Below are 15,734 nucleotides of genomic sequence, written 5' to 3'. Positions count from 1 at the left end.
ATGGACAGTCCTTCCAAAAAGTTCTGTGTATCTTCTGTTCAGAGCTGTTGAATTAGAGTTATGTGTAGGTGTGTTGTTCTGCCTGCTGGGGGAGCCTGCTTTTTGCCAACCTGTTTTTAACAGTAGTTGGGGAACACATTTTCTGCATGGTTCTGACTGCAGTTACTTCTGTATTTTGATGAGAGGGAGGAATCTTGTTTGCTATATCATGAGAAAGGCAGCTCTTCTTTTATGTGATGGAGGAAAGGGTGAAGAGCAGCAGGGAGGTGCAGGAGAGAAGAGTGCTTTAATACAGTGTGTTCCTGTTCCCAGGCTGACCCAGCAGGGCTGTGCCCTGCTGTCTGAGGAGCCATAGGGCTGCCTGGATTATTTCTTCTTGTAGTGACTACTGCTTCTGATTCAGAGTGTGATCCTAAAAGATGTGTGCTGCTTTTCTGAGTTCTGAGCACTGCTGATTAAAGGTGAATGCATGTATGGCGTTGAAACAAACAGGATTGGACATTTCTTCTCACCTACTGGAAGGCTACTGAACAAACTGCACTCACTCTTCACTGTTGTATTCTATGGGAAATCAAAGGAGAGTGTTTATAGTAATAAGTTTGGTTTGGAAATTCCTATTCTGATGTCTCTCCCAATCATTTAATTGTGCTGCATCATGAAACTTCTTAAAATCTTCTGTAACTGTGACTTCAAAAGATGTTGTTTTATAAAAGGATCAAAGTGAAAAAACAGAATACTAATTTTGTTATTAAAATGTTTGATAGGTCTTTATTTTTAAAGGATTTTTCTGTGAGGAGTGTCAGTCTGGCTTTAAAAAAGAAAGGCAGCTTGAATATATTAAGTTGTGAGCTATTGGAGTGAGAATAGTTAATTTTACAGAAGAGTTTATGTACATGAATATGCATAGCTAATAGTTTTGTATCTGTAAAATCACAGAACTTTGTCTAAAATCATAGTAAGCTTGTGGCTTAGAGCTGACTGATGCTGAATTGAATCTCTGTTAAAGAACATAGAGGTTTAACACCTGATACTGCTTTGTTACCTTGTCCCCTTGGATATATGTACATGCCCTGAAACCATACATGACTGTATTTGTGCTAATATAATAGTTATTTATTTTCCTTTAGTTTAAGTCTGCTAAAGAATTGATCATGGTGCCTTAAAACTAGCCAGTTTGTTGGCAATTTTAGAGTCTTAGACATGTAATTGATGAAATTCTTGAAATAAAATAATGTGACACATCAGCCTGTATGATAAGCTACAAACACCAGTCAAAGCTAGAATAATATATGAGCTTTGATTATAAGTTTTGAAATGTAGAGTGGAGATCCACTTTGCTAACTGAAGTGGAATTGTGATCCAGTACATCCACTTAGAATATGGGGAGAAGGAAGGCAGAGAGGAGATTATTTGGATAAATTTTGGTTTCCTGATAGATTGTAGTTTGCTATATTTAGGCCCAAAAGCATGGAGGGCAGACATTATGAACACTCTTGGGATGCAAAAAATGTATTTCCCATTTAATAGTTTAGTAGTAACCTGTTCTCTTGAGTTTAAAGAAATTTGGTGGCATAGGGTTTTGAATGAAAATGAATCTGTTTTCAGTGCATGCAGATAATGCATTCATAATAATATACAATAATCACATGGTATCTCAGTCTCAGTAGTGAGCAAAACATGCCATACCTGCAGCCACTAACTAGCTATATTGCAAGTAGGTCAACAGAGCTCTGACAGAGTTTGCAGAAGTTACTTGACTGTGTCTGTTAATGATTTCTCCCTCATTTAGGAAAAATGATGTTTTTAACAGTCTCCTGAAAAAAAAGTTGATTTATTTAGATGCATAAATTTAGATCTGAATAGAATTGTGTGGGTGGTACCTAATGTTAAATCCAAACCAGCCCAATTAAATCAATAAATAGGAGGGGGAAGAAGCCAAGTTAAATCTGTGTTTATCATGAATGTGCCTTTCACATAGGAGTTTCCCACTCCGTGAGTGCATCTGTGCAGCCCAAGAGCAGAAAACTCATCCCTTGCACTTACTGGTGTGTGGAAACTGAACACTGGAGGGCAGCCTCTCTCCTCCTCACACCTCACTGCTGAGGGTGAGCTTTCTTAGCCTCCAGCCACCGTCATTTTTTGGACTGTCTTTGGGGTTTTTTCTCTCCAACAGTAATCCACGTGGCTCTTCTGTCTAAGAAGGACTGAAGAGTATGGTTTTTTTCTAACTTGTAAACAAAACCCAAAGAATTTGCTACACTTCATGTTTATGGATCTTATCTGTCTATTGTTTGTGCATAAGCAGAAATAATTAACTCTGTAAACAAGAGTACTTTAGTTAATCTAAATGAAACCAGGCAAGTTAGAGCTTACATTCTGTGCATTTACTATCATGTCTCAGTGAGTATTGAGGCACTGGATTGAATCCACTTCATTCATCCAACATAGTTTAGTTGGGGGGTTTTTGATGTGGGTGGGGGGGTTGTTTGTTTGTTTCTAATTTTCCTGAAATGTTTGATGCAGATACTTTTGGGAACTCAATTCCACTGCAGAGGGGTGCTTTGAATCTCAGGAATATTTGTGTGGGCATTTAATGGTTAATTATTAAAACCTAAGCTATTCTTTCATTTCCTTTGTTGTCTCCTTAAAGTAAGTTTTTAATGTAAAACAAGTGAAGTGCGTGTTCCAGCTTGTGATTCTCCAAGTTACTTTAGTTGATAGAAGCCAAACTTACTTGCTTTCTTTGTGGTCACCTAAGGCACTGGGATTTGTGCTGTGTGTATCTCCTTAGTGCATTTGACTTGTAGGTGGGAATCTTGAAGCTGTAAGGTTTTGTTCAGTTTTCATGAAGACAGATAGACACGTAGAGGGGATAGGTGCTGTTTATTTTTCCAATGAGAAGGTGAGTGCTTGACTCTTCCCTTGTGTGAATTCTCTGATGTTTAGCAGAGAAAGTACAAGAAACCATTAGTTCATAGTCTATAGAAAGAGTAATGTGCATTCTTAAATTCTGATTTTAAGTTAGTGTTATCAAAAAAGGCACTCCATTTCTGTTATTTGTATAGTAATACACATCAGCAGAGGGTCAGCATAAGTGATAATACATCACTGCTCCCTATTTAATGTCTGTTAACAGACATTACACATTACATTGTCTACAGCTTCCAGTGAGGAATTCATGTCATGTGTGAAAATGAACTGTACTGCTAGAACTACATTGATAATTCACAGATCTCTATTTAATTTCATTTGTCCCCAGACATTGCTGTCTGTTGCTCTTATTTAGTGCCAGTGGGTGATTAGTACATTGTTTTGTTTTGTTTTGAAATGCAGGAGAGAATAAACTAAGGCTGATCAGTAGATAATCATTTTGAGGAGATGATAAACACTGACATTTTGCCCTAAGCCAAGAGTGTACATTGGTTGAGACTGCATAATCCTCTGGCCTGGGATGACCAAAAGGGTAAGTCAATAGCTGTAGACTCTTAAGGGCTGGATCCAGATTTCTTAATTTGGGACTAGAACAAAATCCAGCATGCAAGTCCCATTCAACAGTGTGGAATGTTTTTTTCTCTGTAGCACCATCTATTCCAGGCAGGTGAGAACACCAGGCAGCTGGTCTGTTTAGCCTGAAATTGTCTGGCCATTAGAACTGGAGGTGCAAGACATAGTCAGAAATGCCCTAGTCAGATGCATAAGTGATGCAACTAGTAAGTCTTGCCTAAAGCAGAATTGCATGTTAGGAAACATTTTTATACCTACGTGTGAAGAGTTGTTTATACCTTTACTTTGTAAGTTTGTGCTGATCTTGCCTGATGTATTAACAATTTCAAACCTGTTGTCAAAACACTGCTAGAAGTGGTAGGAGCTTCTGCTTTTTGCCTAGTAGCATTCTGGTTAAAATGCATAGCTAAGGAGTTGAGAAGCTTGGCTCAGAGCTCTCCTTGGTGCGACATTCACTGAGTCACGTCCCAGGCAGCTGCATTAGTTGTAAAGCTAAAAGTTCACACCACAGCTTACTTGGATCCTGGTTCACTTCCACCATGCATTGCTGTGGGGTTTTGTTTTCATTCTTGCAGCAGCTTCCCCTGCCAAGTGAATGTACTCCACTCCCTGTCCCATCTTCTGCTGCCAGTAATCTCCATTGAGCAGTAGTGGCTAGAATGGGGTACTTGAGGGATTTGACGCTTTTGATGAGAGAAATACATGTTCCATCTCAAATGTCTTTCTCCCAGAGCCAAGGTACTCGTCATGGATTTTGCTTTCCTTGTAATGCAAGTGGTGTAAGAACAATGGCAAAACAAGGAGGAAGTTTATCTTGATGGCTCCTCAGAGGCTTCTGAGTAGTGTTCCAGAGTAGACAGGGAGGAGATCCTTGCTTAGACAGATTAATTTATCACCTATGACATGCCCATAAACTGTAACATTTTTGAGAGCCAAAGCTGAAGAAAAAATAACATTTTCATGGAAAAAATTAATCCAAGAGTAAGTTGTCGGCAGGCAGAGAACTTGACAGAAAACTCAGATTCTTGATTACTATAAGAGTAGGTTGGTTTGAGATGGAGGCTTCAGCAGCAAAACCAGTTCTGTAACTTGGTTGTTCCTGTGCTGTAGGTCTTCACTAAGACCTGCTTTAACTGTTAACTCCTATCTAGGCCCAGTTTGGAGGGGTTTTTTGAGGTGTAATCTTAGCTTGGTCTCATTCAGTGTTCTGGTTTATTAATGTCTATATTATATATACATTCATATATAATAGATTTTCTTGCTAAATGGCAAACATGCAACCTGAAATGGATCTTTTGGATTAAAGAATGGCAGTTGTCATCTCCCCTCACAAACTGATATGTATTACTTGTGTATATTGACCCTGTGCTAAAAGAACTGCTTAAATATTTTAAAAATAGTACTTGATATTTATCTCTAGTACTGTATTTTATTAATTTATGTAATTTAATTAGAATGAATTGTATTAGTTCCCTTTGGGAATTGTTTCCATTGCCTGCTACTGCCTCATCCTACATAGGAATTTTGTCACTGAACTGATGGAATTCTTTTACTGGTGAAGGATGCCACTTTGCCAAGGTACCTTTGGATGCCATGACCATAGTTGCTGAAGTTCATAGTTCTGTGCTTACTCTGCTGCTGCACTATACAAAAGGACAGCTTGGCTATGGGTTATGGACAGCCTAAAGGTGGCATGTTCTCCACAAAGCAGATATCATGTGGTGTGTAGTCATTCAGTAAAACTTATAAGTTAATCAGGCAAAGAGTCGCTGTTTTAAAAGTGGTGGTCAGGGTGATGGTGTGACTATACTGCCTGTGGTATACCTGAACAAGGCAGGTACTGCTGCTAAAGAGCTTTTTATGGCTGATTTTAGTAGCTGTCACTTGACTGTATCTTAGGAGTGACAGACCCGTTTGTTTCCAAGGTGGAAATTAATTTTAAGTAATGTCTTTTAGCAGTTTACAAAATACATTTGTCTTAAGCGTGTGTATGTTAATGTGGGTTATTAGTGCCATCTGCTACGAGATGGTACTGGGTATTTGTGTTTTCCCAGTCATCCAGTTTCAATACAGGTAGAACCCAGATCATTGCATCTCTATGTTGTGAATTGTTAAAAAAGTGAGGGAAGCTTTCAGGGCTGGCATAACCTGGGGGAATACACATCTTCTGCAACTAACTGCCCATAGAGAAAAGTTCATTGGGTGGTGGTGTACCCTGAACACCACAGGAGAGAAACAATATCTGCTGTATTTTGATCATACTAGGGGATGAAATTTCTCACTTTGTCTTACTATTACATTTGGGTTTTGTTTTTTAATGGTTTGGGGGTTTTGAGAGTGCAAGTTGGGCAAAATGAAGTTGAATCAATGTTAGTAGACTGAATGGTTCAGAGTAGGAAGTTGAATGTCTACAGTTTAGTTCTTCCTTCAAAGCAAAGATTGCTGGAGGGTACTGTAAGAGTTGCATGTGCTGATGACTGAGATCGCAGTGGGCTGCAGCAGGGACACTGGCTGTCAGTGCATGGACATGGACTGCTCTGGGTGATCTGTCTTCACGTGAGTGGTGTCTCTTCTGGGTACCTGATCTGATGAAGCTGAATTGAGTGTGCTATCAGGGCACTGGGTGCTGTTGCCTTAAGACAGGACAGATAGGTAGTAGGGTCGAGCACACAAACATGGAACTGAGAGGGTAAAAGCTTCTTAATTCCAGTCTTGTTCAGTCACTGATCCTGCTTTGTTACCCTGGCCAAATCATGATGCTTCCTCTGTGTGTCTCCTTGCATCTAAAATGGAGATAATTACACATTAGTCTGTTACCAACATTAATGTTCCAGACCAAGAATTGAGGGCTGTTTTGGGTGTTTTTTTCTATGTCACACTTCAAAATTTTGAATAGTACATACTTCTACTACCATCTTTTCTCTCTTCTTTTCCCCTCAACGCCCCCCCCCCCACCCGCACGCCCCCCCCCCCCCCCCACTAGAAGAGCAATATGAAATTGTTGATTCCATTCGATTCTTTGCCTTCACCAGGGTAGGCTTTTCTGGTTTCCTATATCTTTTTAGTGGTGTAAATAGTTTCGAAGACCAGTCAAATGAAGTATTATCTTAACTGATTTGATGTGGTGTCCACCAGCTACCATACTTCTCAAATTTGTCTGCTATAAGTGTTAAAAGTTGCTGATCTCTGGTAACAGATCTTGTCTTAATCCTTTCTTTAAAATAATGGAGTTATGTTTGAATATTCTTGGTGATAAGGAATCTGCTCAAACTCTCATGAACTTTTACAAATGTCCCTTAAGAGTTCACTGGTATTTTTGCTTACTTTCTGTCAGACTTCGCGGATTTATGTTATACAAACTGTGTTCATGCAACCTTTGCTGATAACCAGTTCAGTTGTATGTTCAGCACATTGTTACCACTACCACCCAAAAAATAATTAAATTGAGGGATTAACTGGTTTTAAGTTTGTGTGGAAGACCTGAAGGTCATTGGCTTTAATGAGCGTGGTAATGTTCACCACCTTTCATTATCAGGACCTTTTTAGAATGGTTTAGGTTTTGCAAAGGACTGTGTCTCCTCAACTCCTCTTCTTGTGTTCATTTTATGTTGTGGGATAAAAGTTATGTTGTAACTTTTACAAATTTCAGGCTTCTTGTGAGAGGGAAGGGAGCCATGTAGACTTTTCAGAAGAATCTTTGCACTCTTAATTTTAATTCTCACGTACTTCTGAAAAATTTGAAGTTCTTAATTTTGCTCAGATTCTCTGTAAAAAAAATGAAAGCCTTTTAGCTAGAAAAGCAGATGTCTGGATCTTGTCTACACAATCCTGAAAATTCTGCCCTGCTACTGTAATGACCAGTATGTGCCTCTTATTATGAGTTATTTTGATCACTTTTTGTGTATTTTGCTTGTGAGAATGTGAGGAGGAAGAAGAATATCTTAATTTATGAACATGTCCGTAATTTCACTGCTTTTCTTTTTGCTGTGCCTTTTAATTTTCTGTTAATTCTGTCTTCTATGTACTGAAAATCTTTACTTTCATATGTCTTTCTGTTTTCAGATGGACTTTCCTGTATATAATTTATTATTGACATGCGAAGTTATCCTTTGTAGGTGTGATTATTCCTGTTTCCTGCTTCCCTTCATCTCTGAGGTTCCCAGCACAGTTTGTTCTTCCTTCTATGACTGCCTTTTTACAAATCCAGAGTGCAGGGTGTATTTACATGTCTTCACCGTCATGCTGTGTGTGCTGCTGTAGCCAAGTGGGGCTAGAATTAACCGTGGTTTATTTTACTCTAAATTTACATCTTTAATCATAGTCCTCTAATTCTTTCAGCTTCTTTTTACTTGAACTGTTTCTGTTGGTGTCTTTCTCCATTCCCTTCCCTACATCTATGTCTGCAGCTGGAATCTCCTGTTTTATCTGTGTTTCTTTGCCAGACAATAGACTACATCCTCATATTATTTCAGTTGAGGTGTTCCTTCAGGGCTTGTTTTTTAGTGTATATTTCTGTAGAAACAACAGATAAATTGTAACTCTTGACAGGTTTTACTTGATTGGCCATTACTATGAAATTCTGGTGTTATTATTATTTCTTTTCACTTTCCCTTGGTATTTATAAGGCTTTTTTCTTAATGTTTTTCATATTCTAGGCACAACATAGGCTTTCCCATTGTAGAATGTTCCTCTGAAGGAGACTTTATTCTTTCCAAACCACCAGACACAGGGGGACTGATCTCTTTTGGCACTGTAGCTGAGCAGCTGGTGTATGAATTGGGCAATCCTCAGCGCTATCTTTTACCAGATGTTACATGTGACTTTTCCCAGGTTTCCATCACTGAAATTCCAGGTTAGTCTTCTTTCATGTAACGGTATCTCTGTCAATGAAGTGTGTTATCAAACAGAAGTAGCTACTTTAATTTCCATTTAGTCTCTGCATATTTCTTGTTAAATCAGTTCCTTAGAGTCATGTTGTATTGAACTGATACTTTCAAGGGCTTCTGCTAGAAATTCCTTTAGAAATTTTAAACATAATCTTATTTATCTTGCTGGCTGACTATTTTATATTTTTGATCACTGCTCCTTTTGCTTTACTTTTTAATGCCTGCCTTGCACCTGTCAAGTCCTTAAACTATTTATTCAGTGTGAGCAACATCAAGACAGCTTCATTATGATTTCACTAATTTTTTTAAAGTGCAGCTAAATTTCTCAAAAAATGTTTTGTACATGGTTTTACTTAGGGCATTTGAAGTGTTGGTGGCAATGAAAGGCTGTGTCTTTCAAAGCACTGCTTGGTAATGGCATTTTTCTTACACATTTAGATGGATCATGGTAGAAGAATGATTAGGTACAGGATTTTCACCAGAGAATCTTTTTTTAAAAAGTCCATTTGCAATCCTTAAAACACTTAACAGCCAGTAGACTAAAGATGGATATAATGTGTGTTCAGAATTTAGCTTCAGAAGAAAACCAAAAAAACCCCAGGCTTAACAGATTCAAAGAGCTGTAATTTGAGTAAAACAGCTTGAAAAAAAATTTATCTACAGTCATCTAGAGTTTACCTTTTACTGGACCTATATTATATTTTTTTCCTTCTAATGAAACTTACTTGTGACAGAATGCTAAGTATCTTCCTAAAGCTTAGAACAATCAAAATCTCAAATTAAAAACTTACTGGGATAAAACTGAAAATGTGGTAACATAAAAAATATTTTGCTTGAGTAAAAAAGTACATAACATGGTACAGTGAATCTTCAGCTCATGCAACAAACGGCAGTCTGATAAGGCCAGCCTGCTCTTAGCCCCTAGTCTTTCTCTTTTTAAAAAAAGAATCCCTAACCTTCCTATGAACTTTTAGCTTGCAAATGACCTGATATGACATGTTTGAACTTAAAATGAACTTTCACATGAACTTTCAGTTAGTCCTCTTAGAAATATAACAGATGGAAAATGGGCAGATTGCTTAAATATTTTAGTTTGAAGTGCTTTGACACGTACACCAGTAAAAAGAGGCAAGCTATCTAATTTTGCTGTTTATATTGCTAGTTTTATTGTCCTGCTGGATTGCTTGCAGGGTTTGAGCTGAGAGGTGCTTGTTTTCTTTTTGTCAATGGACGCTATGCATTTGGTTTTGTGGTATTTGTTTTCTTGTACTATGCTTTCACCTGGAACATAAAACTCTTTCAGATCTTCACCCTGAATGGAAGGATGTAGCTCTATACTGAGAGAGTTAAATTAACCTCATGTCAGTCTTGAGAGACAGTGATGATGTTATTTGAGTGGTGTGTAAAATTTGTACTGGTGACATTTACTTTTTTAGATATGTTCTGATCTGATCTTTTCAGAGTATTTTTATAAGGCTTTTGAACTGCTTCTTAAATATTTGCAAATACAGGTGTTAGGCACAGGTGAACTACACTATAATTCTGGCTCTAAAACATGAGGTGCTGTGCTAATCCTGCACTGCTGATTTTCAAGGAGTAGCACCTACTGATTTTCTCCAGCTCAAGCTTGAACCTGATGGCATCCCAGCAATTTTCTGCTTTTCTTTTTTTTTGCATTAAAATTCCTAATACTGAATGTGGTTATTGCCCTGGAAAATATATTCAGACTGTTTCTGTTATTGATAAGAAAGCTAACATCAAGTTACCCTTCACTTACTAAGCTCTCAGCCAATAGCTCTTGCTGGTTTCTCATCTTGCTTTGATTCTTTACCAAGTGAGGGACTGCAGTCCACTCCAGCCAGCTGCAGTAAATTGTATGCTCTGTGTGTGTGTGCAATAACTGGATATTAAGAGGAATGTAACTGTTGAGTCTAATGTCCTAAGGCTGCTTTCTTTGTTAAGTATTTTTAAGTGCATGAATAAACATTTCAATCGCCCTTTTAAAAGGCTCATGGCAGACATAAATTCAGTCACCAGTTTGCTGCTGTGCTTTCTAAGGCTGGAAGGACTGTTTTCTGAAAGGTTCTCTCTTCTCTGGCAGTAGAGCTATCAATGATTTACTTTTTAATTAAGTGCATTTGATTAATATGTATTACAAAAGAATGTCTTTGAAGTTATATTGAAGAAGCTGAAATACTGATTTTTAACCACTATAGGTTTTGATGGTGGAGCAGTGAAAGTTTGTGGAGCAAAAGGATTGCCTCCTTCAACATTTTATAAGGTATTCCCTCATTTTTTGATGTGAAGGGTATATTTTGATTTACAAAATCTTATATTTTGGAGACACTGCTAAAACTTAGCACTATCCTTATCTTGTCTGCCCCAAGAGTAAAAGAAAGAGGTGGAAAATTTGAAAAGGCAAGCCTCATTTTATATGCAAAAACATGTTACTTTGTTTAAAAAGTGTGTATTTGTATAGATAATGATTGCCAGAGAGCATTTATAGCCTATCAGTTCTGAATTCCATGTAACTTCATAATCCCTTTATCATTAGGTAAATGCCACTTATCTTGATGGCTTCAGAGCTACTGCTGTCTGTCCAGTGGGAGGCCCAAAGGCAGTTCAAAAAGCAAAACGCACTGCAGAAGCTATTTTGCAAAGGTTGGTATTTGAGTCTTGGAAGGGAATCTGGTTTGCTCTTTTTTTTTCCAGATGTGATGAAAATAGAACAGTGACACATGATGGCAACATTACTAACCTTGTAAGAATCCTAGAAGATGATAGTTTTCCTATTGGGATGACATTTCAAGACTTAAGTAGCCTTTTCAAGAAACCTGTCAGTATGTAGCTGCACTTCAGTTAGGTTGGACAGAGTGAGAAAAGTGTCAAATACATTTAAAAATAGGTAGCTGGAGAGAGACCCAATTTAGTGAGGAACAAGCTGTGATTGAGATTAAATTTTATTAGATACCAGAGATGAACCCATGTGAAACTAGTTTTCAGCAGCTTTCGCAGAACTTTTTTATGAAAAGCCTTACTGATATGAAATATAGGGAGTTTACTGAGTTTGTGTTTAAAACATGCTTTCTAAAATGTGACCCAGTGATTGTTTTTTGTTTTTTTCTTAGGACAGAGTTACGATTCCAAGACAGAGTGATAAACTTTCAGTTGTATTGTCATGCCAGTATATTTGGGCATGGAGGAATTCCTCTTAAATATAATTCCATATCAGAAATCTCTCAGTGCTTATTCCAGTAGCTCCAGTCTTTCTAGTTAAGTGATCTGTTTCCTTGTGCCATGTTTTATATAAAGCTTCCTCCCCGTCCTGTGGTAGACCCATGCAGAAACTACACTTGGAAAATCATAAATCCAAGGTTTACTGTGAACTTGGGGTGATTATTCATGTGCCTGTGTGCAGCACTGTGGTGAAGGAGGAGTTATCTGACTTCCCTCAAGAGATATGGCAGATAAGAGCAGGCTGATAGGGGCTGTGTAGTTGCGAATGCTAAAAGCTCCTATCCAAGAGCTATTGAGAAAATCAAATTATAAAAAAAAACCATCAGGAAGTGGCAAATTGAGAGACTCAGAACCTCTGGAAAGCCATCTTTCTGGAACCTAGATGTTTATTTTAGGAAAAAAGTAGAATGGCATGTTTTCCATTTCATATTTGCTCTTGGACATTATTTCAGACTGGACTATGTGTATCTTTGTCTGAATGAAACAGATTGTAGTGCTGCTGCTATCTCTGACATGTAGAAAATTAATTCAGCCTTGTATACTGTGCTCTCTTGAGTAATCATTAGAGGAAAGCTGAAGTGAGGTACTTGAGGGCTGATTAACTGGTGTGAAAAGTGGCCTCTAGCCCATTAGGCATGCTTGTGGGCTAATTCTGTTTTGAAAATTACAATATACACATTCTGCATCTCAAATGTAGTCTTAAACAGCTTAATATGTGGAATTGTTTCTTTGACACATCAGAAGATTGGTGTATGTCAGCCCAGATAGAGAATAAGAATTAAGCTGTTCTGATCCCTCTCAAAGGATGCTCTGTCAGTAACTATAACTGTTTCAGAAATGTTGACATCCATTTTTTTTACTGGTTTCTGTTCATAATTCATAGAATTGTCAAGGTTGGAAGAGACCTTTAAGATCAGCAAGTCCAACCATCAATTCAGCTCCATCACTATAATCCCTAAATCGCATCACCCAGCACCAGATTCAGACATCTATTAAATACCTCCAGGAGTGGTTACTTCACCACCTCCTTGGGAAACCTACTCCAGTGCCTGACAACTTGAACAGTGGAAATTTTTTTCTGATACATAATCTGTATCTCTCCTGTCTCAGCTTAAGGCCGTTTCCTCTGCTTCTCTCACTGCAGGCACAGTAGAAGGAGCTGGCCTCATCCTCAGTACACCCTCCTTTTATGTCTAGCCTTTTTCCAGACTAAACACCCCCAGCTCCCTCAGCCATTCCTTTTAAGACATGTTTTCTAGACCTTTCACAAGCCTTATTGCTCTTCTATGGCTGTGCTCCAGCACCTCAATGTTCTTTCTAAAGTGAGGGGCCCAAAACCGGACACAGGACTCAAGGAGAGGCCTCACCAGTGCCCAGTGCAGGGGGACAGTCACTGCCCTGGTCCTGCTGGCCACACTATTGCTGATCCAGGCCAGGATGCCGCTGGCCTTCTTGGGCCACACTGGCTTGTGTTCAGCTGCCTGTCAGCCAGCATGTGAGATTCTCTTTCTGCTAAACAGCTCTCAGGCCACCTTGGCCTAGACTGTGGTGCTGCCTGTGCTTGCTGTGACCTAAGTGCAGGACCCAGCACTTTGCCTGAGTGAACTTCATGCAGTTGTCTTTAGGCCATTGATCGAGCCTGTCTGGGTCTGTGTTTCAAGAGAGTGTTCTAAGGATGTGATCTTTCAACTACCCAGCTTCCAGTCTGTTCTAGGTTAAGTTCTGTCCAGTAGTTGAATGGCAGCAAGTGCAGAAGAAGGCGCACAAATTTAATGTGCTTCATTTATACAGGTCAAATTAGTTGTTAACCTAAGACATTGAACAGCTTTGGCAGCTTGTAAGATGACTTATTTTCCTTCTTTCATGTGTACTTCTCCTTTTGCTTGTTTATTCATTATTGAAAGCAGAAGGGATTTAGCAATATGTGTGTGAAGAAGTCTTTTTGAAATACCTCTGGTGTCCTTCTATTTTCATGATTCTTTGTTGCATTACTAACACATGAAAGGGCTAAAAATGACCCACAGAATGTATTTTCAACTGTAGTATCTGTAACTGTAATGTTTGTAGATAAATAATTTAAAATAACTTAGTACAGACACAGTTTGCAAATTCAGTTACCTTAAATGAGATTGTCTTATTTTTATCTCATCAAAAATAAAGGTGGTCTCATTTCTGTTGTGTGAACACATTTCCATCTCTTTATGACAATTAAAAAATTATATCTTGTATTAATGTCCTGTACATTGCTTCATTATTTCAGGTGCTCTGGTTATATTTATGACAACAGTGATAGATTAACAGCGTGTTCAAAATGTTCCACCAAAGGAAAAAAGTTACTTGTTTCACCAACCAAAATATATATCCTTAAAAATTCCAATATTTCAACTGATAAAATCTTTTATACAGCTGTTTGACAGACTTAACTTCTGTGGTCCACACAGGGCTACTTCAGATAATCATTTTGAGACCGTTTACTAATAAAAAAAATAATTTGTTGCAGGACTCGTCTTATTTTCAGTCAGCTTGGGTATGAAGATTACAGTGCAGTTAACATACAGGTTTTAGGGTCTGAAGATACATATGGACCTCATGCTAGAAGGAGTATAGATGGTGTAAGTATGCAGTGGAGTGTTCTTAAACTTTTACTGACCTCTTTTAATCTTTCCATATTGTTATCTTTTCCACAACTTTAAAGGAAGTCATTATCATCTTGGGAATTTCACCCCTTCATGTTGCAAAGAATTTACTGTCACTACTTAATGTAGAAAATTAACAGTGACAAGGTCTTTTCAGTATTGGGTCTTCCAGAAGCACTGATACAAAATCTTACAAAAATGTTGTACTTTGTTCTGATGGTCTCCTAAAGAAATACCATATTATAATAACTTCTGTGGCATAGACTTAAATTGCATTAGATGTAATGCAAAAAGACCACATTATAAATATTGCAGTCAGGAAATCTCAACATTTATGTTGCCTGCACAACTTCAAAATTTTCTGTGAGTACCAGATCTAGTACTGAAGAAATAATCTTCAGCTATGTAATTCTGCACTGTGAGTGCATATGTAAAATATGAATGATGGCCATAGCCAATGCAGCTGTGATATCCATGGTCTGTTTTCCTAATCTAGAGAATGAAAGTCCTTTTTAAAGAAAGAAGACTGTAAATCATGTCCTCACTTAGACACAGTTTAAATATTTAGACAGTTTAGTTTGTTCCAAAACAGTAGCATTTAATTCTTCTTTGTCAGTGGCAGTCTTGCAAAACCCTTAAGGTACACGTGGCAAAACTCAACTCTGAGTTTGTTCTTACGAGTGCCGACATTTTATCCAACAGTTTGCATCTAAAGGAAATGTGAATGTGGTATAGTGAAGGACAGTGGACTTCTTACTAGTGAAATTGAGTGTTCTTAGAAATTGGTCAAGTTATATCTGCAGCTATTCATTTCAGTGTTTGAGTTTCCATTTCCTTCAGCAAAGCAGCAAGAGTTGCCTCTTGAAGACTGAGCTTTATAATGTGGTCTCTTTCATTTTAGTACCATAAAACCTGCAATTTTAAGTGTCTTACTAAGAGTGCAGAATCAAAATTCTGAAATAGAGGAACAGATGTTCCAGATGTTCAGCTTGTCTGTGTTCAGTGTGTACCAACTCCTGATCATTACACATTGTAATGTATTCTTTAATTGAATTGTTATGCAGGAAGTTCTGTACAAAGTGAATAATGAGTTGAAGTAGAGGAGTTTCTCCCTCCTGATTGTTCAGTTTGTCTTACTTATAGTACATTAAAGAAATTTTTTCAATGAGAGAGTATTTGTAGTACTTTCTGTATTTCCAGCCTCAGTTCCCAGGTCTTATATTAAAAGTAAACAGAGTATTATCACCATTGTATATGCTTCTCATCCATGCCTGAAACAGGATGTGAGAGCTAAGGCTGAAATACAGGAAATCAGACTCTATTGCCTTTCATGCTTCCTCCAGCATTTTAGAAGAAACTAGCCAGGGGAGCTTTCATCTGGAAAGCAGCCGTGGTAGTTAGAGAAAAAGGACTGGGGAGTGGAGTTTGCTTTTCCATTTAAAATACAAAGTCATAGAATCCCAGGGAAAAC

At 38.0% G+C, this 15,734-nt stretch overlaps 1 protein-coding gene across 1 annotated transcript in view; it reads left to right on the top strand.

Annotated features, from left to right (window-relative positions):
- Positions 1-15,734, top strand: part of LRAT (lecithin retinol acyltransferase) — a 63,353-nt gene that overhangs the window by 7,270 nt on the left and 40,349 nt on the right. The window contains exons 8-11 of the mRNA XM_031066405.1: positions 8,160-8,356; positions 10,607-10,671; positions 10,945-11,051; positions 14,128-14,239. Coding sequence (XP_030922265.1) covers positions 8,160-8,356; positions 10,607-10,671; positions 10,945-11,051; positions 14,128-14,239 — 481 coding nt within the window. The remainder of the gene's footprint in view (positions 1-8,159; positions 8,357-10,606; positions 10,672-10,944; positions 11,052-14,127; positions 14,240-15,734) is intronic.

The sequence above is a fragment of the Geospiza fortis genome, unplaced genomic scaffold (assembly GCF_000277835.1).
Source record: "Geospiza fortis unplaced genomic scaffold, GeoFor_1.0 scaffold40, whole genome shotgun sequence".
In the NCBI taxonomy this organism is placed as follows: Eukaryota; Metazoa; Chordata; class Aves; order Passeriformes; family Thraupidae; genus Geospiza; species Geospiza fortis.
This window is presented reverse-complemented; position numbering and strand designations above follow the sequence as displayed.